The 27386-nt window shown below is 38.6% G+C and overlaps 1 protein-coding gene across 2 annotated transcripts in view; it reads right to left on the bottom strand.

Moving 5' to 3' along the window:
• The window catches only part of brinp3a.1 (bone morphogenetic protein/retinoic acid inducible neural-specific 3a, tandem duplicate 1), a 75305-nt gene that overhangs the window by 4789 nt on the left and 43130 nt on the right, over positions 1–27386 (bottom strand). For both annotated transcript variants that reach the window (XM_030082545.1, XM_030082546.1), the window contains exons 5-7: positions 14508–14613; positions 13836–14072; positions 7826–8048 (exon numbers count right to left, since the gene is read on the bottom strand). In XM_030082545.1, coding sequence (XP_029938405.1) covers positions 7826–8048; positions 13836–14072; positions 14508–14613 — 566 coding nt within the window. The remainder of the gene's footprint in view (positions 1–7825; positions 8049–13835; positions 14073–14507; positions 14614–27386) is intronic.

Below are 27386 nucleotides of genomic sequence, written 5' to 3'. Positions count from 1 at the left end.
TGTGGAAGGAAATCAGAGTACCCAGAGAAAACCCACGCAGGCAAACCACACACAGAAAAGCCCCCCCTAACCCATCCTGGGTCATTCTCTACCACAGGTCACCTGCCGCTATATAAAACTGTGACTATGCACATTTTTCCTGTGAAGATTTTACGGATTTTTTTTTTTTAAATTATTATTATCTCAGTCATACTGGCATGTGTGTTTTTACTACAAATTCAGATAGTGTGCAATCCTAACCCTAACGCATAATATTATAATATGCATTATTCTTTGATATTCCTATTTTCTTATCGTTGTGCAAAGTTCAGCTGCTGAGTTGACTGAATTTCCCCATGTGGAATTAATTCTTATCGTCTTCCCATGAGATGAAAGTGTCAATACACCACTCAGCTGTTAGCAATAACTTCTTATAATTTAAGGGACAGCTGGGGCAGGGGGGTGTAAGAGGGTTATACGGGGAACCATGTTGTCAAAGCTACGAAAAAGAGTTGGTGATCATTCTCCTAACCTTTGAAAACCACTGTGGTACTAATGCTTGTTTTTGAATGTTCTCTATAAATACATGCTTTTCTTCTTATTATAGGTAAGCAATAATGGATAATATAATATTATAATTGTCTTGTTAGGACTGTACATATTAGGAATGTGCAATAAAAAGCCACATACCAGTATGACTAAGATAATAAAAACATATGGAAAATCATCATCAGGAAAATGTATATAGTCCTAACATTTATAAAAGATAAGTGAGACAGTGTGTGCTCATATTGGATCAGTGGCGCTAAACAGTTTTATATAGCAGCAGGTGACCTGTGGTAGAAAATGACCTAGGATGGGTCAGGGGGGCCTTTCTGTGTGCGGTTTGCCTGCGTGGGTTTTCTCTTGGTACTCTGACTTCCTTCCACACTCTAAACACATGTTTTTGAGGTTAACCAGTCAATCTCAATTGCTTGTAGCAGTGGATACGTGTGTGGTTATCTGTTTGTTAGTGTTTGCCCAACTGTCTGGTGTGCTAGCCAGATGTTTTTAATTTGAAGTGAATCTTTTTCTATATTTGACAGATGTTGCATCAGATACACTAACGGTTCTGGGCTAAAGCTTAATGATAAATTCAAGGCGCTGTCCATGGATACTGAAATAGCCTATTGACAATTGTGTTGCTGATTATCAGCAAGTCGCTCTTTCATGAAAAGGCCAAGACGCTGTCGATGGTGCTGAAATAGCCAATCCACCATTTTGGTGCAGACTGATAGTGGGTCGCGCTTTCATGAAAAATCGAAGACGCTGTCCATGGTGCTGAAATAGCCAATCCACTGTTGTGGTGCAGAATATCAGTGAGTCGCTGTTTAATGAAATCATGAATTTCATTATTGTCGCTTATTGCTTATGCAAAATATTTGGTATTGTCACACATTTTTCAAGTTTTAGTACTTCAAAAATGTAATTAACAACATACTTTTTCTCGGGACACCTGGAAAATTATGATTTTTGCAGGTGTGGGGGCGCTGGCGATGAGCGAGCCCAACGCCGGGTTGGACGTGGTGTCCATGAAGCTATATATATATATATATATATATATATATATATATATATATATATATATATATATATATATATATATATATATATATATATATATATATATATTTATATATGTATTTATAATTATTTGGCTTTCATTGAAGTTGGCTTTGTGTTGAGACTGTAGTTATTTTATACTGTAATTGTTTAATTTTATGAGAATATAGACATTTTCATCACATATATTTTAAGAAAAGCATTAATCAGGTATACCAAATGTAAACAATAAACACTTGAACAAAGCAAAACAGAACAGTGTTCCTGCTAAGAGGTATAAAGGACAGTCAAATCTTGGCATAATTTCACATCAAATTGCAAGTGGATAACGCATTGTGAATGCAATCCAATGATTTTTGGACCATGTAATGATGTCTACACAAACATGGAGACTTACTAAAGTTACTAAATATGGTCACTTCATTTAATTATTATGATTATTATTAATATTTTTTTTAAATTAAGATGAAATCTTGTTGACAGTCAATCATGTCATTGAACCAATACCTTATGGGGTGAAGGCATCTCTCCAAATTGTTTTTTTATTTTTGTTTTGTTTTTTAACTGCACTGATTTCTTTATAACAATATGATCCATGAAATGACACCATGAAAAATTGAAAACATTGACTTTTTAACAGGGTTTTTTTTTTTTTTTTTTTGTGTGTGTTTTTTAATTGAATGTTGAACACATCACAACACTGAGACCCAAACTAGCAATAGCCTCAAAGCCATGATGCTAAATACTACAAAGTGCATTAAATACAGGAGAATATTTTTGGAGATTTTACTGATTGTATACCAGGTGGTATCATTTAAATTAGTTTTATCTTGTGATTCCAGTATTGTTCTGTACTAATTAGTGAGTTATGAAAAGAAAAAAAAAACACATTTCAAAAGGTTATTATGTTATTATTGTATCAGTCCGGCCGACTCAAGATGAAATTGGTTAGCTTGCGACCTCTGAACTAAAAGGAGTTTGACATCACAGGGCTATAGCTCCCCCTTCCATCCGGCAAAACACCTCACACCTCAAACACCACAAACAAGAGCACTTCTTTTTTTACATGGAAAAGTAATCATCATGTGGCCCATGTGAAGTTCAAATAAGTTTCATTCACAATCTTTCACTTGCCAGGAAAATGAAAAGACGTTTTGTCACACTGTCAACTTCAAAAAGAACTGTGGACTTTTCGTCAAGCGGCCGTCGTCGGGATGCGCTAGCAGCCTTTAACGGCGGCTCCTCCGAAAGTCATCAGAAGAGATCAGCAGATCAGCTGTGCACATCTCACCTCCAGAGTGGAGGCTGTGCACAGCGAGAGAGAGGAAGCTGTCTCGCCATCACGAGGCTCATTGTGTCAGCAGGATGTGTAAACTGTCACGGAGACGCAGTGTGCAGTGTGCAGTGTGGGCCAAACAGAAACTGGGTGTTCACTCTGCAATCTGTTCATTGTCTGTCAGTTCATTTCGCAACAGATCAATGCCATACACCTACTTCCTCCCCCTGAGGCACATCAAATTTTCACCAGCGAGTAAAACTTCCCTTGTTTTTTTCATCTATAGAGGATTCATCTCCTTTTTTTCCCATTACAAGCTGCATTTATTGACTTGACATTGTGGGGGGAGGAAAAAAAAAAAGAACATCATTTTTCCTGTGCCGCTCCATCATGGCTCGTCCAACATCTCTTGTGAGAAAAACTGGAAAATAAAGGAAAAACTGCACTTTTGTCAAAGACTGCACTGAAATGTTTAAAAAAAGATCCTCCAAATTGGATTTGCAGCATACAATACAGCCTGCATATTATTCCCTCGCTACGCTTTGCCAGATGATGACAAAGACCTTGACGCTTCAATATATGAATAATGGCAAAATCTCATATTAATAGTTCTTCAAGTGAAATATTGACAGGCTTTGGGGGGACCAGGTTTGAATTCCAGCTTCAGCATTAGGGGCAAAAACTAGCCAAGTCAAAGGCGATGGGTTGATATCTGTAAAAAGAAAGACACTTTCTTTGGCTTTGAATCAAAATGTCACGTATCTTCACTTTGAGTGAAGAAAAAAAAAATGTCAGTTTTAAAATGCACAGGTGTCAGTTGGAAGCGATTTTTCAAATCTGATTCAATGAAATATACCTGAAAGTGAAAAGAATTTAAATATAGGAGAAAATCTGAAGTGAGAAAAGAACTGCGGGGCTTTGAAAACTGTTAATAGGAGCCAAAAGACTCTTCCTTAGATCGTTTGAGAGCACCAGGTTATATCACAGCAGGGTCCAAAATATCCACTTAAACTATTTACTTTCATCACTCCCGCTCCATCTCATTACTGCATTTACTGCTCTTTCAAAATTTGCCCCAGATAGTATCCAGCTTAAATGCTGAGAAACTCTGCGGATTAGATTCAGCGCACGCAGCGCTGCACACATGGGTGTGCCTTGTTTGTGGACTCGTCTTTGCATAATCCTACAATTATTTCATTACTGTAGTTTAGCTGTTTATGAGTTCTTATACACAGAGGGCAATATTTACAGGGATTCTCACTATTTTCAAATGCTTATGTTTTGGACTACAACATTTATTTTTATGTAGCTGAACTCTCTGTAAGAAGAGCAGCACATGCAATGGCTCTGATTTACACAAGGTTAACAATCATAACAACACTATGTTAGAGGAAACCCTCTCCTAAATACTTCCCTCAATGCTTCAAACACTAAAAACTATGTGAGGACCCAATACAGAATGGTAAATTTACAGTTTGGGTGACAGAGCTGCACCTTGTCTGAGGTGCTGAATTCAGAGTAACTTTGCTACACAAACACACACACACACACACACACACACACACACACACACACACACACACACACACACACACACACACACACACACACACACACACTGTGCCTTGCCATTAAGAATGAATCATGGTTTCCTCCTTGGCAGTCATCAGTCTACAATGATGATAATAATAATAATAATAACAATAATAATAATAATAATAATAATAATAATAATAATAATAATAATAAAACAACAAAGTTTCTCTTGTTTTTCATTCTATTTCACCAAATTCGAAAATGTTAACAGACAACAGTTTTCAAATTGCTTTTTGACAGAGGCTGAACTTTCAGCAATAAGCTCGATATCTTGGTTAAAAAAAAAAAAAAAAAGAATAACTGTAGATCCTTGATCAATAGCCTTCAAAATTTACATAAATTCACTGGTTATTGGCCTTCATGTTAAAACGTTCTACAACCAAATGATTCAACAATAAAAATCCTGCTTCGAGGACACAACTGCAACACGCTGTTACTGTAAGATTTTCATAACTAATGATCACACAAGCCTGGCTAATGAAGAACAATCACACTGTCAAGGTCACGAGTGTGTTGTTTTGGTGTGTGTTGCTATCGTCTTCCTCGCCTTTCCCCATGTGATGTCCTACCAAAGGTGAGTATTCACTAAAAGCATTACGAGTACAAAGATCCACAAGAAAATAAAGACCATGGATATTGGATAGTTAAATGTACCATTAAACTGCACTGACATTGTTTAGCTTCATTCACTCTGCACGTCTTGATGCCCAGATTGGATTTGCTGTCCAAATCTGATTTTTTTTTTTTTTAAGTTTTTTGAGTGGCTTCAAGTATTTCATCAAGTGACCCCATGATTACGCTTTCTGACATCAGAAACATTGCGTACTTGTTGTGTTTACAAGCTTGAGACTACTTTTGAGCCAAGTGCAAACTGCAGAGCCAAAGAAATGAAAGAGGACATACAGCACCTTTGACGATAACGTCACGGTGTGTGAGAAGTTCACCAAACACTGCCAGGACTTTCACGCAGAGGAGGAAAAGGACCAGAATTTCATCTTACGAATATGCTGCAATTATTTCCTCTGCTGAGAAGGAACAGTGAGAAGTCATGTGACCTCCAGATTTTCCTTCTATTGGACAGACTCCGTGCTTGTCATTATTTATTGTTCATGATACAACAAAATAAAGGTCGACGTTCGCGGCAAAGATAAAACATTACGGCAATCTGATCAGCCTACACGGCGGTCACATTGGCACAAATCTGAAACAGATCTGATTTATTTCCACACGTCCTTTTCCTGCTTACAATGTCTTAAAGCTTATCCGATCTGTGCCACATATGAGCAAAACATTGGGCTTGAATCACATCACACTGACAGTGTAAATGTCAGTTTACGTTTTATTAACATTCCCTCTGAGCTGTTTCTCTTGGTCAGACATGGTTTCCTTGTGAGGGAGTTAATATTAGTTAAATGCTTTACCGCAATTTATTCTTGAGAAAAATCAAATCTCGATCTGATCTTTTGATGTTTGGTCATTATTTTCATTCCAGTTTCACGTCACTTTACATGTAATGATCCTATTATCATCTCTGGGTCATGACCCTCCGCCGGTTTCAGACAGAAGAGTGCGAAAAGCGAGAAAACAGAGTAATTGCTATTAACAAACAAGAGTCTATAAAACAAAAGCATCTTAAAATTAAAAAAAAAACATTGCATAGAAAAAAAGCAAGGTTTTTATTTAAAAAAAAAAAGTGTCATTTAATATCTATGAATTAAATGTGTATTTCATCTGATAGAAACCAGCAGCAAAGCCAAAACTGAGCTGGAGTTTGGAATTTCACTCTTTATATAGTAGAAGAGGTGGCAGTTCTGCTTGACATATGTTCCAGAATACATTTTATGTGCTTATATCAGTCCTCTTGTGAAGGAGCTTCAGTCACTCTGCAATAGCAAAAGTACTTAAGGAGCAGGAAGGATATATAGACTAAAAACAGCGGACACTGAAGTACTGCTATGGGCTCAGTATTGGGTCATAAATATTTGCATATGCAAATGAATTTTTCTAAATAAAATGAATGTTTGCACATAATTTCAGAGTTTGTATTTGTAAATCAAGTTGATTTGCCATCACGCTAAAAAAAACAGCACATAAAATTCTACTTTGTGAATGCTTAGGAAAGGATACACATGGTTGTAAAAAAAAAAAGATTTGCATTTGTGAAAATAAACAGAAGTCATTTTGCAAACATACTGTTTGAGTTGCGAAGCATAAAAATTCCATGCAAAGTCTCTGAAGCTGCACTTGTCAATTTTAGCACAGTCTTAACAACTCTATCTGATTGGATCGCGGCAAACGGCACCGTCCAGTCGATGACCAGATGGCTTTATGTCCACCCGCCTCGCTGCAGACTTAGGAAGAGTAGAGCGAGACTCCATCTGCGACTCAGGTGGGTTATAATTTATGATATTGTGGGAATTACAAGTTCAATGAATGGTGTAATTGTCTGACTATCCAACTCATTTGCAGATGCAAAATATTTATGACCCAATATTGAACTGCATTGCACTGCAGAGAAAAACAAAAACAAAACAAAAAAAATTTAAGAAAAGAGATCTGCTTCAGTTTTATTAAATACATTTACTTTGTGTGTTTGGCTTAGTCCTCTGGTGAAATAAGAATAAGTAAAGTTACCAAAGGAGGAGGATGCAAAGGATGTGTAGCCCAGAAGTGTGTGGATGTGGGGGTGGGTGTGGAGGTTCACCCTTCTCGTAAATTACGCCCGATAATAAATGAATGTCTCCTACCAACAATAGCTTCTAAACCAAAGCTGGCTGCACTGACATAATCACATTTCTTTTTATATGAACGTGTTTTGCATGCTCCATGACTGAATGTTTCTCAGAGTAATAAAAGTAGAGTGATTTATCCAAGATTTATCAGAAGCTGTTTTTTTTTTTTTTTGCATACAGTTTTATCACAGTCTACTTAACCAACAGGAAAATCTCTTAAACTTTGCATATCCCTTTAAAACACTGCAAACTTTAATTTCACAGGAGGATAGCTTTGATTTTCTGAATGTAAAGGAGACCTGTGCTGGGAGTGCAGCCAAGTCATCAGGTGTGACACTATAGCTCACTTCAGTGGGACCTCAGTTGAATATCAAAGTGCTAATGTATTGTGTGTATTATTAGCATAATGCCGAGTTCAGGGGATAACAAAGCGCTGTGCGCGGAGTGGGGCTGAAGAAAATAAATGAGCACTGCCGTTCACAGCTCGCTTGAAAGGACTCGTGATGTGGCTGCAGGCTTTGGAATTTTTGCTTATTTTCACGCAGGCGCAGCCACACACACACACACACACACACACACACACACAGTATCACATCCGTGTCAACAGAAAGGTCAGCAGGAATACTTATCAGCTTCTCACCTCTCTCTCAGCATAATAATTTTGGGCTGAGTTTGACACCTCTTGCTGAGGGTGAAGAGCTTGTTGACGATGCGCCTCGCTTTGCTCAGGAACTGCTGGGTGCTGAGCTCCAGCTGCTTGTAGCGTTGGTGGATGGCTGGCTCCGTCTTCCAGAAATACTGGATGGCAGACATGTTCAGGGCGTAGACAGTGGGAAGCCTTCGAACAAAGTTCTGAAATTCATCTGGAAGACAAGGAGACATGAAAGCAGATTGAGAGGCAGGATCTAACTCTCCTGTTTTCCTTCCAACTATATTTGGCTCACAAATGTTAATTCAAATGCAGCAGCCATGAGGGCTCAAGAACTGCAGGGCATACTGGAAGTGGTTTGATGCATATGCTAATGGAAGAAGGCAGAGCTAAATACAAGGATAGTGTAACATTTTTCTTTGGCCCATTACTGAACAGCCAACAGCTTTTTTGGGGCTTATGCTTCAAGTCCTCTCTGGGACAAAAACAGGCTCACCACGGAGTATTGAGATTCAGATTGAGTTACTGTCACGTGCACCTGGATAATGCTTGCCGTAGGACTGCTACGATACAACCCTTTTTAAGGGACGAGTACAAGTATGCATACCAACCTGTAGCTACTTGCTGGTACTACCAAAACCAGTACTTATTACATACGTAATGCATACTCCATAAACGTGAAGGCTATGCGTCACACTGAACAGCCTCTGTGGTGACGCTGTGCGTCACGGCGGCAGTGCACAGCATCATTGCCCTGTGCATGCTGTAGACTTGCTGTAGCGTAGCTCAGAATAAAATCCTCCTGGATTCACTGAGCAGTCAAAGTAATGAGCAGCATCGGACAATTGTCACTAGTCATTACGTTGCTGTTGTCCTCTTGATATTTTGGCACATCATAGTTTACACTCTGCCTTACGTTTGTTCTTCTCATTAATATTAAAGCATCTCCCAGCAACTGACCTTGCCCATCCTCTCATGCGTACCTGCGGGCGATGTTGCTGACGTATCACATTATGTGATAATTGACGGCTTGTATCGGAGATCTGTTGTGAATATGAGTACTTTGTGCAGCATCGGTTTCTCTGCATCCCTTGTTTGCTTGTTTGTAGAGTACTGCTAACGATCAACCACTGTGTCAATATATATACCACACAGCCATCAAATGTAGTGACTGGCCATAATGCCACAAAGCACAACTTTCTAATCATGTGTTCAAGGACTGCAATCAGTTTGTTAGTTTGGAAAAAAACAGGCAGACATGCATGTGTGGCTAATTATGGCCACTTTCACAGGAAGGGGTTAATCTACTCAACAATATGTTGAATAGTTTCCTGATTGCATTGAAGCTGCAGATGTTAAAGAAAAACATGTAACCAATAGGGGACGTGTCCAACCTAATAATATGGAAAATGAAGGAGCCGCAGGCACAGAGAGCGAAATTGACAAAAAAAAAAAAAAAGAATAAATGCACAAACTGAATAATTGAGAGGTTTATTACAATTAAAAGGCTTTAATTTTCATCCTGTTTGTTTGGGTGGATGCCCCCTGACGTTTAACTCTGTAACCCCAGTTACCCCCTTTAAAAATGATCTGTTCCCGTCCTTATGGAGGATAAGATCTGTTCGCACTTTCTAAGCTCTTTCTGTTGCTGCTCAGTCAAAGCACTGTAAACAGATTACATTTCCACGGTATTCAATAACATTATCATCATCACTGTAATCATGATTGGTTGTATGGAAAATCGAAGCATGTGGAAGACTGATTAGAAAATGACCGTGCTACTGTTTGTAATTAGTTATCTTGATAACGAAGTATCTGATTAGAAAACCAATTAAGTGTCAATGGCTTCCCTGGTGATTATGCAAGGTGTATTACATGTTCCTGTGAAATTAATAAGTTGATTAAACAGGTCGTAATAAAATATATTAAGGGGTATTCACGGGTGCTTTCCGTGGCCTACATTTTAAAAATGGGAGATTGCCCGAGGAGAAGAGAAATTACATGCTGGTGCAGCTTCCCCATTTTTTCATTTAATTACATATGTTCAGTAGATTATTGCCTTTTTGACATATTCATTTGTCTTACAAAATTAGTTTAAATGATATGTTCATGTTAGCATCCCATCATAGATGGAAGTTTTTTTCCCCCAAAACTTTGCACATTTATGTTCATTGTAACAATTAGCGGTGGGGATATCGATCTATTGGACATTAGGCTGAAGAGGAAGAGTATCTAAAAGGTTTGCGTAGCAAGAGTAACATGCTATTTCTTTTGAATGGAAAAATGCAATTACCTGGATTTATCAACAAAAACAATTTTAATATTAATGGATCACTATGATTCTTGAACTCTCTTGACCAAGGGTGTAGTTCAGGGTCCATTAAGCCTCGTTTCCACTCGAGTGTTTCCACTGGCTAAAGTTGTTCATATAGTGCCCCTTACATAACCTCTTACAGTACCTAGCAAATCAGAACGTTTCCATACAGAGTACTGACAACACTTTCTTTTTTAATGTCGGCGTGTCACATAGCACTGGTCACCTGACGATGATGGGAGAGGAGGAATACGGACGGTGCTGTTCAGAATAAAAATGTTTTCCAAACTGTACCACAGAGAATGGAGACTTGTGGCTTCACCCTGAAGCCGTTCACAACCCCACCTACATTTTAGCCATGCTCCCTGCAGAGGAGACACGACACAGATGTGGGTCCGGTTACGCTTCGTCGTACCATACCATCCCGAAACGGCAGTGGAGCTGAGGCTATACAACCCAATTTCATCTTGAGTGTGCCAGACGGTAAAGAGTGCCATAATGATCTCTAAATTACAAAGTGTGTGTCATGAAAACACATTTGTTTTGACAAAACCAAAAAATTACGACAGAAAATGTATACAACTGCAACATACAGATAATGTTCCAAATACTTCTCCTGTAGCATCACTGAAATGTCAGTTCAACTGTCAATGTTGTGTTGTGTTGAAAAATCAAAGGCCTCTTTGAAAATCAATCTATCTATCTATCTATCTATCTATCTATCTATCTATCTAATGTAAAATACATTATCAATCAAAACAAAACAAAACAAAAAAAACTAACAGCCGAACTGAAAGATAAAGTTTTTAGAGGTGTCTTTTTAAATTGATTACTAGCCGTGTTACAATTCCAGAAACGTGTGATGTGAATTTTATGCCTTTTTTCATCATCAAATTCAGACAACCTGAATAAAATATCCTGAGTTCCTTTGTGAGTTTACTCAGTGTTCTGGCCAAGATATTCAACCTGAAAATGTCCCTACAGGTTAAAGTAATGGAGAAGAAAACTTTGACTATTACAAAGAGAAATGAAAATACATTTCATCCAGTAGCTTGGGACATGTTGAAACTCCCAAGTATCGGATGAACTAGACCATTATTTTATCTCCACGACAACTATTCCTCATCCCTTGAAACCCGCTCTCAAACCACCATTATTATCTTGTCAGCCACTGAACCGAGGAAGGTAGCAACAGCGCTTTTCTTTCCGTATCATTTTAAAATTAGAAGAAACTGTCACAGGAGGAGCGTTGGCGTTATCAAAAACAATGACGAAGAAGAAACAAAAACAAGAGAGAAGTTAATGATGCATATCAAACAAACTATTTTAATGAGTCCTATGAAATTCCTAGATTATGAGGTGACAATTAATAAATTATGGGCTGGGATGATTTCCAGCTGAATGCTTAAAGCACCATAATGACCATAATATAATGACCAAAGCTTTAAGCATTTGTGATAAATATTCATTCTTCCCAGAGTCACTGACTTGCTGTTTTCTCAACACGGTACCAATGCACTGCTCAAAATACTTGTTGTCTGGATTGAAGAAGAAGAAAAGCTAAATAATAAGAAGATTAGAAATTAAAACTTGATCCATTTATGTCATTTATTTTTATAATATTGTAATTAATGCATACCACACGTTCATTAGAAAGGAATTCTCCTCTGCCTTAACACTGCTGTAGGAACATCATTTAATAATCACAGTTATGATTATTAATCTCTCTGCTACCAATGTTAGTTATTCTCTATTAGGTCAACAATAAAAGCACAGATCTCCGGGGGCTGCATGGAAACTTATATTTCTTTATTTAATACTGCACTGTAACTGCGGTTCTCAGGGCACCTTGCTGCTTAAGTTATTGCCAACTGTGCGCTAATCAAGTTGCCCTTAGTGTAGAAGCATGTAGGCAGTAATAACACACTGAGCCGGCGAGGTACGCCGATAACAGCTCCAGGCAGAGCTGGAAATGACTGCAGCAGCACGACGCCTTTAGTGTGTGTGGATGCAGCTCAGTCTCAGTAATGATGGAGGGCCATTAAAAAAAGGGGGCGGATACATATCAATGAGCGCTACATAACTGCAGTACCTCAACTCAAGCTCAAGCATAGCTCCAACAATTGTGTGCACCAGTTTGTATCTATTTAATGATGCAGAACTTGCTTAAAGGTGTGTGTGTGTGTGTGTGTGTGTGTGTGTGTGTGTGTGTGTGTGTGTGTGGGTGAATTTTAATGTACTCATTTAAAAAGCTATTGCTAAAATGATGCTAAATATTATTCAGTGTGGTTGTTGAACATTTCAGTTTGGGCTGATTCAACTCACTCTCGACCATCTTCTAAGTAAAGCTGCTTTAGGTGTAGACACATGTGTCAGTGGGTCACATCTCTCTCTGCTTTAGTTTTTCTCCTGTAGCTTTCTGCAGGATCTTTGCTGGTGGCAATGGAAGTTTGTAATCTGCGCTGCCTACCCTTTATCCACAGTATGCAGCTAGTGGAATAGCTTTGTGTCTGATGTCAACTTGTTTGTTGTTATCTGTCTTTTCCTTTTCTCTCCTACAATCATCTTACAGCAACCAGAGCTAGCTGAAAGCCGCCACCCCTGTGACTGCCTCTGCTGGAGGTTTCCTCTCGGTAAAAAAGGAGTTTGTTTTTTCATTATTATAATTATTTATTTCCTCTTTTCGTCTCTCACTCATGACTTCTCATAGGAGATTCTTCTCTTTTTCTACAGGTTTTATTTGATCGTGCTCCGGCAAACATGCAATATAAGTGGTGGTATATAAATTCAACGTAGTTGAATCGAGTTGATTATTTTTCAGTGTTATTTTTCAAAAGGTGCACTTTTATGATATGGACTTTGAAAGTTTGACAGTGCACTTTTTTTTTTACACGCAGAAGCTCAAACACAGCACAAATAAAAGGTAGCTGTTGAAATGTCAGGGATGGCCAGGGAGGGCTGACCGGTTTGACAATCTACAATGTAGGCCGTCAGATTTGTCAAGTCATAGTGATTTTGCAAGGCTGTTTTCGGCCAAGTCAGCTATCCCAGTCATATCTCTGGCCGTATGGCCACTGAAGGGAACATTGTCAATCAATAACAGCTGCTGCTTTATAGCACTATTGGATTTACAGGTTTTTTGCATTAGTTTGATGAAGTATAGTTTATAAAGCAATAACTTAGCTGAATACTTATAGATAAGTCAATGGGCACTTCTAGAGAGGATTATGGAGAAATTTTTCAAGAAAAAAAATTCTAATAATAAAAAAAACACATGCATCTGGGTAGTTGCATGGCACAAAACTCTGCAACGTCTTCAATGATGATGAACAACAATCAGAGGTTAGTTCAGTTGTTTTATGGTGTCAGAATTTGTAGCTTGTGACGACAACTATAATTCAAGTTCAAGTCATTTTAATGAAAAGCAATGAGATGCTCCTGTCAATTGTTTTCATTAAATAAATGACGTTTTGCATGACAGTCTCAAAATTGTTCCTCTCTGTTCTAATGAATCCCCATTACACGGAGTGGATGTAATATGTAACTGTCCTTTTTTTTTTTTTTTTTTCCATGATCTGTCGATCTCACTTTTCTTTGCTCTTCAGCTCGCCCAACAATAGGATGTAATTCGCTGTCAGCGGGTGGGTCACCGCCATTGTGTGTGAGTGTGAGAGTGAAAACACTGACCTGACTCCTCAAAGTCTTGGTTGGCTATGTTCCAGGAATCTCGGATTTGGAGCAAACTGGCTTCCATAGCTCTTAGATCCACCTCGGGGCAATTACACTGTGGATAGTTGACGGCGCACTGGCACCAGCAGTCATTGTCTCGGCACACAAACTGGCCCTCCTCATTACAGGCGATGTAGCTGAGAGCCGCCTGCACAAACCTGGCCCTCAGATACTCTGGCAGTATGGCCTGAAGGCCTGAGGCAAGGACAAAAACAGGACAAAAACACAGAAATGTCATATGGATGAATGAAGTGGGAGCTGTAAGTACTTTAGATATTGTAGAAAATATGTCTAAATGGCTGTTGTACGGTGGATCTGTAAATCATTGAAGGCTGGCACTCATTTTCTGTTTCTATGCCACGCTTGACATATGCTTGGCGTCACATACAATGTGCTGAGATTCACTTAAAGTTTTATTTTTACTGCGCAGTTCTGCTACTTTTGTTCTGAATCATTACTGCCAGGAATTCACTTCAAAAATCTGCAAGCATGCATGGCAAAGAAAAGCAAGAGAGTGATTGAGGCGAAATTCGTTCTGACACTCTCGTGCAGCAGTTATAAGCTTGCCAGAGAACAGACACTGTGACAATTCCATCAGAAATTGGGGGAGTTCAATTATGGATGGCCAACCTTGCAAATGAATCTTGTTTTCGGGGCTCTGAACCAAAACGGAGCTGACAGAGTCGAGGTTGTCATAGTTACTGCATCCAAGAGGGCCCGTCCTTGTTTCGGTCACCTAAAGGGAGGAACACAGAGGCACACAACAATAATCCATACTGAGAAAGGAAACCACTAATGGCATTAAATATACAGACCGGCACGTGGAGAGTGAGAGAGATTAAGAGGAAGACAAAGAGGGAAGACGCAGCACATGACTAAATGTCATGCAAAATAAGATTAGCATGCCTTCCTCTTGTATTATCCCCTCTTCTGAGAAACACAAAATATATTACACATTATTAAGACCTCTCTATTGTGAAAATTATATTTAGGATAATGACTTTGAGCTAGTGAGCTGGAAATTGAGTGGTGATACAGATCCCGGGTGTAATGCATAATGAGTAAGTTGTGGTGTCATCTGTCAAATCCATCTCCACGTTGGCTTTACCCATTACAGTGCCCACTGACACTCACAACATGCTAAAAGCCAGTGAATGCCAGGGTAAGCATGTCCTCTTCAATTATATATGCACCTGAGGGTTCATTTAATTGCTTGGGGTAAATTTTTACACAAAGGCGTGCGATGTTGTTAGAAGACTTGATGGGATGGAATGTGATGAGAGGATTGGCAACACACTTATCACAGTCAAACCAGTCCCAATATGGCTCTACGACTCCAAATGTTGCTGACAAATATTGTCGTTTTTATGGCAAGTAGAAGAATTTCAGCATAAAAAATGCAATTAATGTAGAATTAGCAGAGGTGTGGATTTTTCTTTCTTGAAAAACAGTATTGTTTTTACAGTGATCAAAGAGTCTTTACATGCTGTACTCTACTGTACCGTAGTGCCATACTGCTCATGTATTACAATATCCAAGCTGTTTGGGATATTTCAAGTGTTGAGCAATATAAAAATAATGAAAGCAAGTGTCACTAAGTTTCCATACCTTCAGAGCTAACAGCAATCTTCACTAACTTATTTTACCAATGTTAAAATCTGACTAAAGAGACAAAAAATAACAACTGTTCAAAGTAATTAACCAAAGAGAGCGTGCTGAAATGAATATTCTGTATGACTAGAAACACCTACGGAGACACAACAATAAACAAACAGCTTGATGCAGTTTGTTCTGAACATCAATACAATAATAGCTAATTGCTCAGTGTAAAGTATCAAAATTAATGTTCGTGCACTGAAAAACATCTTGTTTGATCCACAAAGGTCCACAAAAATGCATCCCCATTACCTGTGTGGGGTGGGGGAGAACTGTCTCAAGTATATGTTCCACAACTTGCTTATCATCTGCCAAATTCCCTCAGTAAATGACACGGTTTAACTGTTACCACAGGTGATGCAGCAGAAGCGAAGGCATAATCAAGGGTGTCATTGTTCTAATGTAATGCTATAATGCCGGGTTCCTTTTTCTCATGGCTTCAGTTCTGAAATCAGTGATACAGAACAAAAAGCACAGTCAAAGGTTTATATTGTGAGCTCTCATGGTGTAATGACAGATTTCTTTTTTTTTTTTGGCAGTTTTGAGCACACCTGTGGAGAGTTTGAAAAACAAACTACAATGGCATGGCAATGTCCGTGTGTGATTACTTCAGTCATGGCCAATCAAGCCACATTTTTTCCGCTGGAACTAATACGGTTTGCTCAATGGCAGTTTGACAATTTGGTGGCTGGGAGAGGAAAGTGGGACAGGTTTCACAGCGGAAAGTTTACCCAGAGGAACCTCGTCTGCTTCTGCGTGTGAAGTTTTCATGACAGAATGAATTACAGCCGAATTGGGCTACCGATTGTTTGAGGATAATAAATTACAGCAGCTTGAGTAAACACATTTGGTTAGCACAAATTCATCATGGCCCAAAGTGAAATGATGTGCAATTCAAAGAAAACATTCAGTGACATTAACTGAGGCGCAAAAAAAAAAAAAAAAAAGTTGGCAGCAGTAGTTTGGCTCCTGCAGAGGGTCATTTACCAGCAAATCTGCGGAGGATGAGGGCACCTTATTTATTCACAAGCTGCGCATTATCGTGTATTTTAGTATTTTCAGACAATCTGTCCTTTAACAGCGACGTGTACATAATTAGCAACAAACCCTCTTCTCAGTTTACGGGTTCAGAGAGACAGAATCACTAGAAACAAGATCTGCTCGGGAAGAGATCTGTCACAAGTAGGTGTTGAAAGCACCAGCTGGAGGCGGCGAGGGGATTTGGTTGAACACACCTGTTCCAAGTCAGGTTAATTGACTGAGAACAGGCTCAAACATGTAGGAGTAAGATAGAGGGGGAAAAATGCATTTAAAGCACAGGAACAAAATTCAGTCTTTTCCAGTTGTAATTTGAAGAGCGAGTATTTGTTTGGGGCGTGAATATGTACACACAGAGGCCTGTGGACAGTTGAACAGCACGCTGTGTGCGCAAGGATTGTGCAGATTCTCAGAAAGCCGGTGTTTGTCTGAATAAACAGTCTGCGTGGTAATCATCGCTGTGCTCCTTTGTCTGGGATGGAGAGCCAAGTGAAATAACTTTGCAGTTTGCTGGGTAAATTCATGAAAACAGCACCTGTGATTTGTCGTCTGGGCTTTTCACCTGTCCCGTGACAGCGACGCAAATCAACGTGTTTCATACCAAAAGCATGGAAAAAGAAAATAGGTAAAAGTAATAACGGAGCTGTTTGTGCAGTAGATGTGGGATCTCTGGATATTGCCCATTGCTAACGCAACATTTTAGGAAACAACTCCAAATGACGGCAAATCTAACAGAGTGTAGCAGATAAGATAATGTTTCTTGTGTAACATCTGCTGCTTGCTTGTATTATGAACAAGTGAAGGGAATCCATGCTTTTCCTGTTATTTCATTAATCCTCATTGTGAGCGCCATGAGGAAATTAGTCTGCAGGATAAATTGGGCTTTTTGAAGCTGTTTTAGGAGATAACTGATCCACAACTTAATTTGAAAGAAATGTGTTTATTTATATTACCAGCCTGTCCTCACATGGCATGTATTTATAGTTTAATTGCTTTAATTGTTGTCGCTTTGTTTATTAGATTTTTTTGCATAATGAGTGTCTTAGAAGTTTTAAAAGTATTAAAGTCTGACAAAATAGAGAAATTATGGGCAGTACTTGAAAATAACAGACATGTAAAAGCAAACCATGTTCATTACTTGAAGCAAAGTACTTTGGGCAATCTACATAAAAATGAGAAATATTATGACCTGTGACAACAAAAAACTAAAAAAAAATATATATTTATTTATGAATATTCTGTTGACAGTTTAAAGCTAACAACAGCTGTCATGTTTCACTCTTGATACTAAGGCTCTGTTAAAAAGGACAATGTTTCATGTTTCGGTTTTTGCATTTTCGGTTTAGAAAAGTTTCATGCTTACACAGAAACATTTTGAAAATGATGTCTGTTTGTACAGAAACTGCTGAAACACTAAAAACGGTGTGGTTAGCATGTCGGGGCTGCAAATTGGAGCTGTAGGTTGTTTTTGTAATGAAACCACACACCCATACAGGGAGAGAACAACACAATATAAACATTATTAATGGCGAGGACACAGACAGTCATATGAACACAACCAAGGTGGATCGCTACAAGTGACTATCAAATAGGAAACTGTCAAGTTCCAGGAGAATGTGGACTGGGAGTCATGACACTCTGGAAACAAACACTTATGTCCATATACTTGCACATGTGCAGAAGAACCATTTACTATGGCTGTGCTGTAGCAGCATTTCAGAAAAGTTACATTTTCCCACATTTACACAGAGATGGAACTGGAGCATTTTTAAAACAATGCTTCCAACGGAGTTGGACTCTTTGCATATATCCAAAACAAGACAAAGGATTTCCACATGAAATTATGAGTCCGAGTTGTCAACGTTGCCTTCATTTGACCGAATGACAACATCTCCGAGTTTGTTTTCTGCAGGACGCTCCAGTAACCTGAACGCAGCAGCTAACGTAGTGTAGGAGGAGTGATAAGGTGTTCTGGATTAACTGGTTTCCCCTGTTAACTAGTGGCTTACTTTCTTTCAGATGCCCTGTCGTTAGTAAATGTTAAAAACCCAAATTAAAGCTGTGTGAGACCTTTTATGGAAATAACGGACTGACTCTGGCACTAATGAGAGCCACGTCTCTTCTAGAGATCTTATGAATTGTGCCAATGAGCCAGTGTTTTCAACAGCGACTCCTCAAGACCCGACTCCTCTCAAAGAGTCAGAAATCCCAGCTCTGGTTGTTAGTTACATTTCCAAATTGAGTTATCATACTGTAGATAAAATCACTAAGAGACTCCACAGGTGCATTTCAGTGTGTGGAGCTACAACTGAAGGCCTTGAAAACACATTTTCAGACTTTAGAAACCAACGTGATGGCAGTGCTTTGCAAAGCTAAAGGCTGATGTTACTTTTCCAACACTGATAGAAAAACTAACAAGAAAGAAAATAATAATAATAATAATAATAATAATAATAATAATAATAATAATAATAATAATAATGCTTGGAGTTTTCAGTCTGAAAATCAATGACAAACTTTCTCCAATGCCACCGCTTCTGAATTTAAACCATTTTTTTTATGTTTGTTGATGTCTAAGGTGAATAAAAAAGCAAAAGCTGGACAAAGAAATCATGTGTACATATCCATCTATAGGTGTGTAGCAAAAATATGACTTGACTCTGGATATTTGGAAAGGTACTAAAATGTGGGAAATACAAAGACTAGAGGAAGAGTGTAAATGAAGTGTGGAGACTCACACTTTAGTTCAGGGACGGGCAGGTTATGAGCAAAATCCATGTTAAATTTAATGAGGTAGCTAAGTCTTAAATGGGCGACTCTATCTCAACGTCCACTCAGTGGGCTCAAATTAAGTGTCTGCTCTATATTAAGGCTACTTGACACCATAGGGACATCATGGTGATGTAGTGCTGACTCCTCTTCCCTCAGCGGCACTTTTTAAATCCAATATTGAGTTTGCACATTTCTCCCTGTGCCTTTTGAGGGGTTTTCCCTATTTCCATGATGCTCGTACTGACTTTTCTGCCCTGTGATGATACTGGCGAATTGTCCAGAGTGGACTCAGACTTTACTCCAGAGATCAGCTGGAATGAGCTAAATCCCCAGCAAGTCTTGTTTGAATCAAGTGAATGTCGATGGATGGATGGATGGATGGATGGATGGATGGATGGATGGATGGATGGATGGTCTACTTGCCATTTCATACCTATTTAGGTTTTTCTTTAAATTTATTTGGTGCTATACCGTGAAATGACAGTTTCCTTAAAGTATCGGGCTTTGTAATTCATATGCATTTTGGTTGTTCAGTAAAAATCACACAGAAATTTAACACAATTATCATTGCAGAAATGCCAGTCTTCTTATTGCTACATGTAAGTTTAAAATATATATTTTTTTACATTTTTCAAGGAACAATAAGTCTAAAATTTTAACTGATCGAAAGTTAAATTAGTGTGTTGTGAAACGAATAGTGACTGAAAATGATGTCTCACTCTCTCACACACACACACACACACACACACACACACACACACACACACGCACACAAAGATAGAAAGCAAGCTGTTTTTGTCTCGTCTATTTTTATGGAGATTGCTTCAATTTTTCAGGGCCATTAGCGAATTCTCTGCTGTCAAAATTAATCATAGTCTGATGCATTAGGGTACAATGTAGACAAATGGGTTTTAAAACACAGTACCTAAGTGCAAGCATATGTAGCAGGCTGATTATGCTTAAAGTATTCTTTTCACACATTTAATGAGCTGACCTTTGAATCAAACTGCGGTCTGTCTTCTTAATTCAAATACAGTTCTAAAATGTTACTTTTGACAAAGTGTTGTGGCAACTTCTACCAACACAGTGGCTTTGAAACACTGTTTACAGACAGTCTGGAAAATGTTCCCAAGGTCCCCGTCCTACAACAGCCGGAGGACGATCACACCTCTATCAGTCCACTCCATTTCTTAATGTTGCTTTAAATCAGGGGTTTCACACGAATTCTAGTTCAGGGGCCACGTAGTCCTTGTTGTTTCTCACAGCATATGTGATGAAAATATCTATATTTTGACAAAACTGAAAATTGGTACATAAAATTACTACAATTTCATCATAACTTCAGTTTAAAAATACAGTAAAATGTCCAAAACAAAAACTTCTCTATAATTGTTGCATTATGCTTGTTTTCAACACTAACCCTGACAGCATGGTTTTGGGACTAGCAACGAGGCAGCTGTACGTCATGCCAGTATCAGTGACGTCTCAGCTGAGTTCTCAGTTTAAAAAATAAAAAACTACTTTCGCTGAAATTTTCAAATTACGCTGGATGATTTGGTGGGGTGGATTGTAGCTTCCTGGTGGCCAGTTCTGGCCCAAAGGCCTTATGTTTGACACCCCTGCTTGCGCGAAAAGGGGTGAGACGTCTGTTCTTCAGTGCCTTGCAGAAGGACAGTTTGATAGAGAAACAAACCAACAAAGCTCTGTTTGTGAGACAACAACTCAAGCAACTGATTCACCGTTGCCCCAACCACCTGAAACGACCTAATATCTTCATTATTAATAGAAAATAATAATGTCAGAAGATGATGCTGAGTTTCTAACACTTTGGCGCCCTTGGGTGACATTGTAAAAGATAATAAATTAGCAAAAAGGTAAAAGCCAGTCAGCACACTCATAATGCAAAATCACAAAAGAGAAAATTTCCTCAAAAACCCCCCCACAGACACTAATGACTGCCCTCGTATGGGAAATCGACTAAATTAAGCAGAAAATCGACTGTCTAAAGAAGCTTAAAGGTCAGAGAGACTTTTAACATCTTGACTGAACACAATGAAAATGTATTCATTGCAAATGTATTTTGTGAAGCGCATGCTGAAGACAAATCACTGGAGGAAATGGGTAAAAACTCAGGACCAAGACAACTTCCGCTAAAAACATAAAGGTCCCACAACGCCTGTAAATCCCGAAAGATGCAACTCTATCCGCACCTCAACGACACAAAGGATTCAAAGAGTGCTGACAAAAGACGCAGAGACGCAGCAGACTCCTTCTCTCCTCTCAGATGAACTCGCCGTTAAGATTGTTCACAATCTCAGCTCAATCATCCTTGACAAAAGTCTGACGTAGAGCACGCGTACATGCAGGCTCCACAGGCAGCAAAGATAAACTGCCAACCTGAAGGGAAATCCATCTCCTTCGCTGTCAGCTGAGAATTATTGCCAAACACCATGACGGTGTCTTCTTTTAATATTTTCCCAAAGGTCCAATAAAAGTAACCACAACTCCTTGCTGGATTAATGGCAGCATCTGCAGTATCCAGACAGGAGAAAAAGGAAGACTTTTGCGGCCGTGGGCAGAAAAGTTGTCTTTCTTTTGACATCTGCAGTAGTTTTGACAACTACAAGGTCAACGAGGAACAGACAGTACGGACAGACAAGAGGAGGGATAAAGACTGGGAGCTGTGTTACTGCGGCAGGCTGTAGTTCCTACAAGTCTCCAACTAAAACTCCCCATACTTAACAAATGTTTTCAATTTACAGTTATGGAAATATAGTCTTCTGAATACAGAGACATCATCAATTTACTTAAGGCAGGCAGACAGCTAGAATGCGAGAGCGAGAGGGGTGAAACTCACATCCATTCTTCTCTCTTTTTTTTTTTTTTCATAATTGATGCGTTAACACAATTAATTAAAATCCGAGCAGCCTCCGTAGGGACCCGCAGATTAATTTCTAACACAGACAGATGTCCAACTTAAAGGGGAAAATTGACCAAATGCAAATCTAAAGATGGCTTTTCTATGCATAGCAATGAGACCATCTGCAAAAAGAACCCAGCGGAGCAGAGCATGTGTGCACAGTCAGCCTTCTCTATTTGAAAACGACCCCAAAAAGGAAAGAGAGAGGGAGAGAGAGAGAGAGAGAGAGAGAGAGAGAGAGAGAGAGAGAAACAGCTTTGTGTATTTCACCAATTTCAAGACCTCATTGAGCATTTTTCGCTAAAAGGGAGAAAACATCAAAGTTATTTGAAAAGTGAAGTGTGATCTGTATGACAAGGATCCATCGGTGAGGGAATTATTAATGTGCCATAATTGAGTAAAAGATAATTGTGCTGACTGTGTTGGAATAACTAACAGCTGCATTTAATGGAACATTTAATTGCACTTAAAGGCTTTCCTAGAATAAGCAGTTTGTGATGCTCATACATGCCGCAGACGTGACTTGTTTATCCTATGAATTTGCCCTGCAGGCTTGCCTTTTGATGTCTTCTTCTTACTGTCTAAATACTCCTTTAGAATTTATTAAACCTTAAAGCATTTCTTGTGTATGTCTTCAGGATAGACTAATGTGGTGAATGCCATGATCCCAGTAATGAAAGGTGGATTTATTTTTTATCAGAACTTCAAAAAAAAAAAAAAGGTCTATAAGCAGTGAAAAACTCAACCTAACTGTGTAAAACACTACATTAAAGTCTTACAATATCGGTTATTTAAAATGCTTTTACTCATGACCGTTTTAATTCAGGCTGATGATCTGTATATCAATGTGAATTGCTTAAAAACTATTGGGGAAAAAAAAACAACAATAGTACTGCATGAGTAAACTAAGCAAATCACATCTTTACCAAAGGGAAGGTCAAACATTAAAAACAAACGCAAATAGAAGTTATCGTAATGGTAATGGTTAAAACAATCAGCACACTGGACATGCCATCACTGGTACGTGTTCTGTTAGGGTTTATCCTTCATCAATAGTTTATTAACCCTTTGTAACGATAAAGCCTCATAAATACTACTGCCTCTACGCAGTTTCTTCATGTCTGGACGCTCTACTTCAAGGCTAAATGAACTGCAAAATGCGTCACCACCATAATGGTAGAAAGATTGGTTGTTAAATGGCATGAAACTCACTGGTCTTTATTTTCCGGTCACAATGAGCAATCAGGCACAAAGATCAGCAGTGACGCCGTGAAATTCAGACTGCTGTGCAAGCCAGCAGACCCGAGTGACGAGCTACAAGCTAGCTTCCTGCAGGGTGTTTTCTAGATTGTACGAGGTGTGCGAGATTATTTCAACATCTCTCATGACATAGCAGAGTGGACCAATCACAGCCCTCGTGGAATGCCTGCTTCCCCTTCTTCATCACCATTCTGTGACGCACTGATCACACGGAAAGAAGCTGTTTGAGGAACATGGAAAATTAAAGTAGAGGTTCTGTGGAAGCGGTTTACAGGAATGCATAGCCTCTGCGCATCGTTTGTGGATGGAGCACGGATTACACTTTCATGACATACACAGATGAAACAACCGGAACCTGATCGGTGCTATGCTGCATTTTTTAGACTACACTATATAAAATCACACTTTGTGTTTGTTTTTTTGTTTTGCTTATATTGTAAAGTTGTATATTTGTTTTGCTTATTAACAAAGTTTCTCCCAGAAACAAATTCAAAGATAACAATATAGCAAGGGAAATGCATGGTAATGTATGTATAGCTGCTTAAATAAAAGCTTATTTTACAGCAAAGTGCAAAATACTAAAAAAAAAACAAAAACAAAAAACAAAAAACAGTGACTCAAAGATCTTCACTAACAATAACTTTCTTGTTAAAACTGTATCTGAACAAATATCCATTTCCTTTGCCAATGTCTACTACTTTGAATATTTCTTTTCAAGCCCACGATTGATCTGGATATTCATAAACTATTCTCTAGTTAACCTGTTCTTATAGTGACAAGGTGGAAAGTGCTTTATATTCCAGATTTTGTAAGTAGCACATATTTCTTTAAGTTGCTACAAAATAAATGTGGCTACAGGTAATTTCAACACACGTGTTGAAAATTTCAAAATTCATACAATAAAGCAAAAAAAAAAAACTTGTGCTATAATTACTAATTGTAAACATAAAACAAATACAGTTAAAAAATAATGATAGGTTTCAATAATAAAAAAAAAAATTGTTAAAATTGTCTTGCAAAGGTAAATCTCAGATGTATATTTCACTTCAGTATGAGTAAAATTCCACGCTTGAAAGCACAGCCTAAAGAAATTTGAGACAAATTAGCTGTTAATTATCTGGTCCCCTTGCTCTCTCCCAGCCAGTTTTTGTTGCGTGTATACCACTTCATAACTCAAACTCCCATTTCGCTTCCACTGAAGATGGCTATACTTGATTACTTGCATTATAAAAATACATATATGGTTGTATAAAACGCAAAGTAAGGCCTGGAAAATGCCCGCAAATAATTAAGTTAAGTTTTTAGGCTGTATTGGCAATTGTTGATTTTTTTTTTATGTTCCTCTGCTTGTTTATTCATGCTCTTTCTTTATTTTTTTTTTATTTATTTATTTTTTTTCTGTACAGTCATGCAACCAAGCATTCCCAGGCGAGCCCTGAAGGCATCCCTCTCAGCCTCTCAGTGAAAATGTTGCTCTGTCTGCTGCCACACAAATTAGTTCGGGGAAACACTGCGGCTTGTAAAGTTGACATAGTTCCCCTCCGAGATGGCACAGCGGCCCGGCACACAAGTGCAGTGGCTCAGAATGAGTCATTTCAACTTTTGGAGCAGGTGAGAGCCAGAGCCGGTGCTTGGCATTGTAACTGAATTGAACACTGCACACCTGCTAGTTTTACTCAGTTTCTACAGCGGAGGAGGATAATATACCCGAGCTCAAGTTTTCCCACAGGAGAACTAAAGGCACGCACGGAAAAGGGTGCCTTGATTCCTCCATCAAGTTCAAATATGTTTTATTGGCTTTGAAAACTATAAATAAAGAGCGCTGCAATGGAAAACAGAGGACACATTGCAGGGACATACATAAAACAAATAAGCAGGATAACACAGCTTCTATCTCCAGCCTGACTGGGATCTACTACACACAACATTCTTTTCACTTGCGTGAGAGGCTGCAACTGAATATATCGATCAATCTGAGTCAAACTACGTCGATGTCAAGACTTCATTGTACGACTTGCCTGATGGATGACGGTCCATGTGTTATTGGTGTGGAGCCTCAGCAGGGCAAAGCAGCACTTAGCCTGTTAACATGTTACACCGTTACAGATGCCTCCGAGGCACATTCATCATTTAAAAGCGTTAGGCTTTAATATTATTATAGGACCAGTTAGGCAAGACCGTTGTCACTGATGAAGATTCACCACTGTAGTGAATTACTCATATGAATAATTCCACAAAAACAGCATAAAATGTCACTTAGCAAGCTTGTGTTGTCAGATGTTTAAGCAACAATGGACTTTAAATGGCTGCACTCTCTGCTTGCTGTGGAAAAAAAAAAGTACAAGACGGCATTAATGTTTCATGAAAATCATCGCTCATCTCAAAATTGCCTCATCTGCTGCACCTTCAAGAATTGTCGTCCGCTTAATCACCACAGCATAGTAAATGTGCAAATCCACATTTGCATCTGAGATACGTTTCCGCCTGTTTATTCAGACTTTGACGATTTCAATGCATGTTTTAAGACCACTTTGTTGCACTGGCTTACACTCTAATGTCAAGCGGAGAGGGATAAGCTTATAAAGTATAAGCAAGAAAAAGGGGAAGAAGAAGAAAATAGCATCAGAACGAGATTATGGTGCGCCTTCAGCAAGAAAAAAAAGGAGCCACGGGGGAGCAGAGGGGGACCTTTGGTAGAAGAAAGTGCAATTTAATGCTGTATGTGGTGTTATGTTCACTGCGGGAAGCCGGGCTATTTTATAGGAAGTACCAGTCAGTTGCAGAGGGGCCAAGGGAGCAAATTTGACTCTGTGTATTTTGTTTTTGCTCTCCAGGCTTCTCTTCTTTAAACCAGCCGCAGATTAAAGAGAGCTCTCTGGAAGAAGTGAAATTCAGAAGAATCTTGACATCGGATGTTAGATATCAGACTGGAGCCAAGAGCTGTCATCCAGTTACTTACACCCTGCTATTATCACAGGCTTCTTTATCTACAGTGCATCGAGGAGGGAAACTTGTAAAAATTTAAAGGGTTGGTGAGATGGTGGTAAGAAAAGAAGAAAAATAACTTTATCTTTCGTTCTGAGTGGCGACGATGCAAAAAAAAAAGCATACTCGTAGTGAATTATTCATCCACTTTCATGATAATCGAAGAAAAATTATTTGTTTTGTTTATCCAGCCATCGAAACTGCCAAATTCACAGAGAGCGGTCGTCTCTGCAAACGTTGCTCAGCAGCTGATTTCTGATAACAGAATTACTTGTAAAAACAAAAAATATTAACCACAGTGTGAAAATTTGTATTTGGTTTTCCATCTTATAAACATCCAATTAAAAAACAGCAGTCAGAATTAACAAAAGACAAAAAAAAAACAACAAAACAAAAACAACAAAACAAACAAACACACACACACACACACACATAAAAAATACAAGGAAAGATTTTTCAAAAAGAGGAAGTCAAAGGTCCACCATGTGAGAACACTTCAGTCTGCTGCAGTAAAGGCAGAAGCCTCACAAAGGATTTAAATATTTTAGCTTCTTTGGTAATCTGCATTGTCTCCTTGAGGGCAACAGCAGTTTGATTATTAATGTACTGCACCAATAAAAAAGTGCATGATAACAATTAATAAGTTATTTTTTTCTTACTTTTAGTGCATGTTCCTGTTAATTGAGACAATTTTAGCAAATGGGTTCCAAACAACATGACATTTCTCCAGGAAGTCCTGTCCGTAACAGTGATTATATTCCATGTTTACAAAATAACTTGTTTCAAGAGAAATTGCAAGACTTTCATAGCATTTTCTGTGTCCAATTACATGTCATTACCCAGAGCCACTGAAAATACAACTTTTTGAAAATGGCCAT

Source organism: Salarias fasciatus, chromosome 23 (assembly GCF_902148845.1).
Source record: "Salarias fasciatus chromosome 23, fSalaFa1.1, whole genome shotgun sequence".
Taxonomy (NCBI): Eukaryota; Metazoa; Chordata; class Actinopteri; order Blenniiformes; family Blenniidae; genus Salarias; species Salarias fasciatus.
The sequence above is the reverse complement of the archived record's forward strand: the minus strand, read 5'-3'. Positions and strand labels throughout refer to the sequence as shown.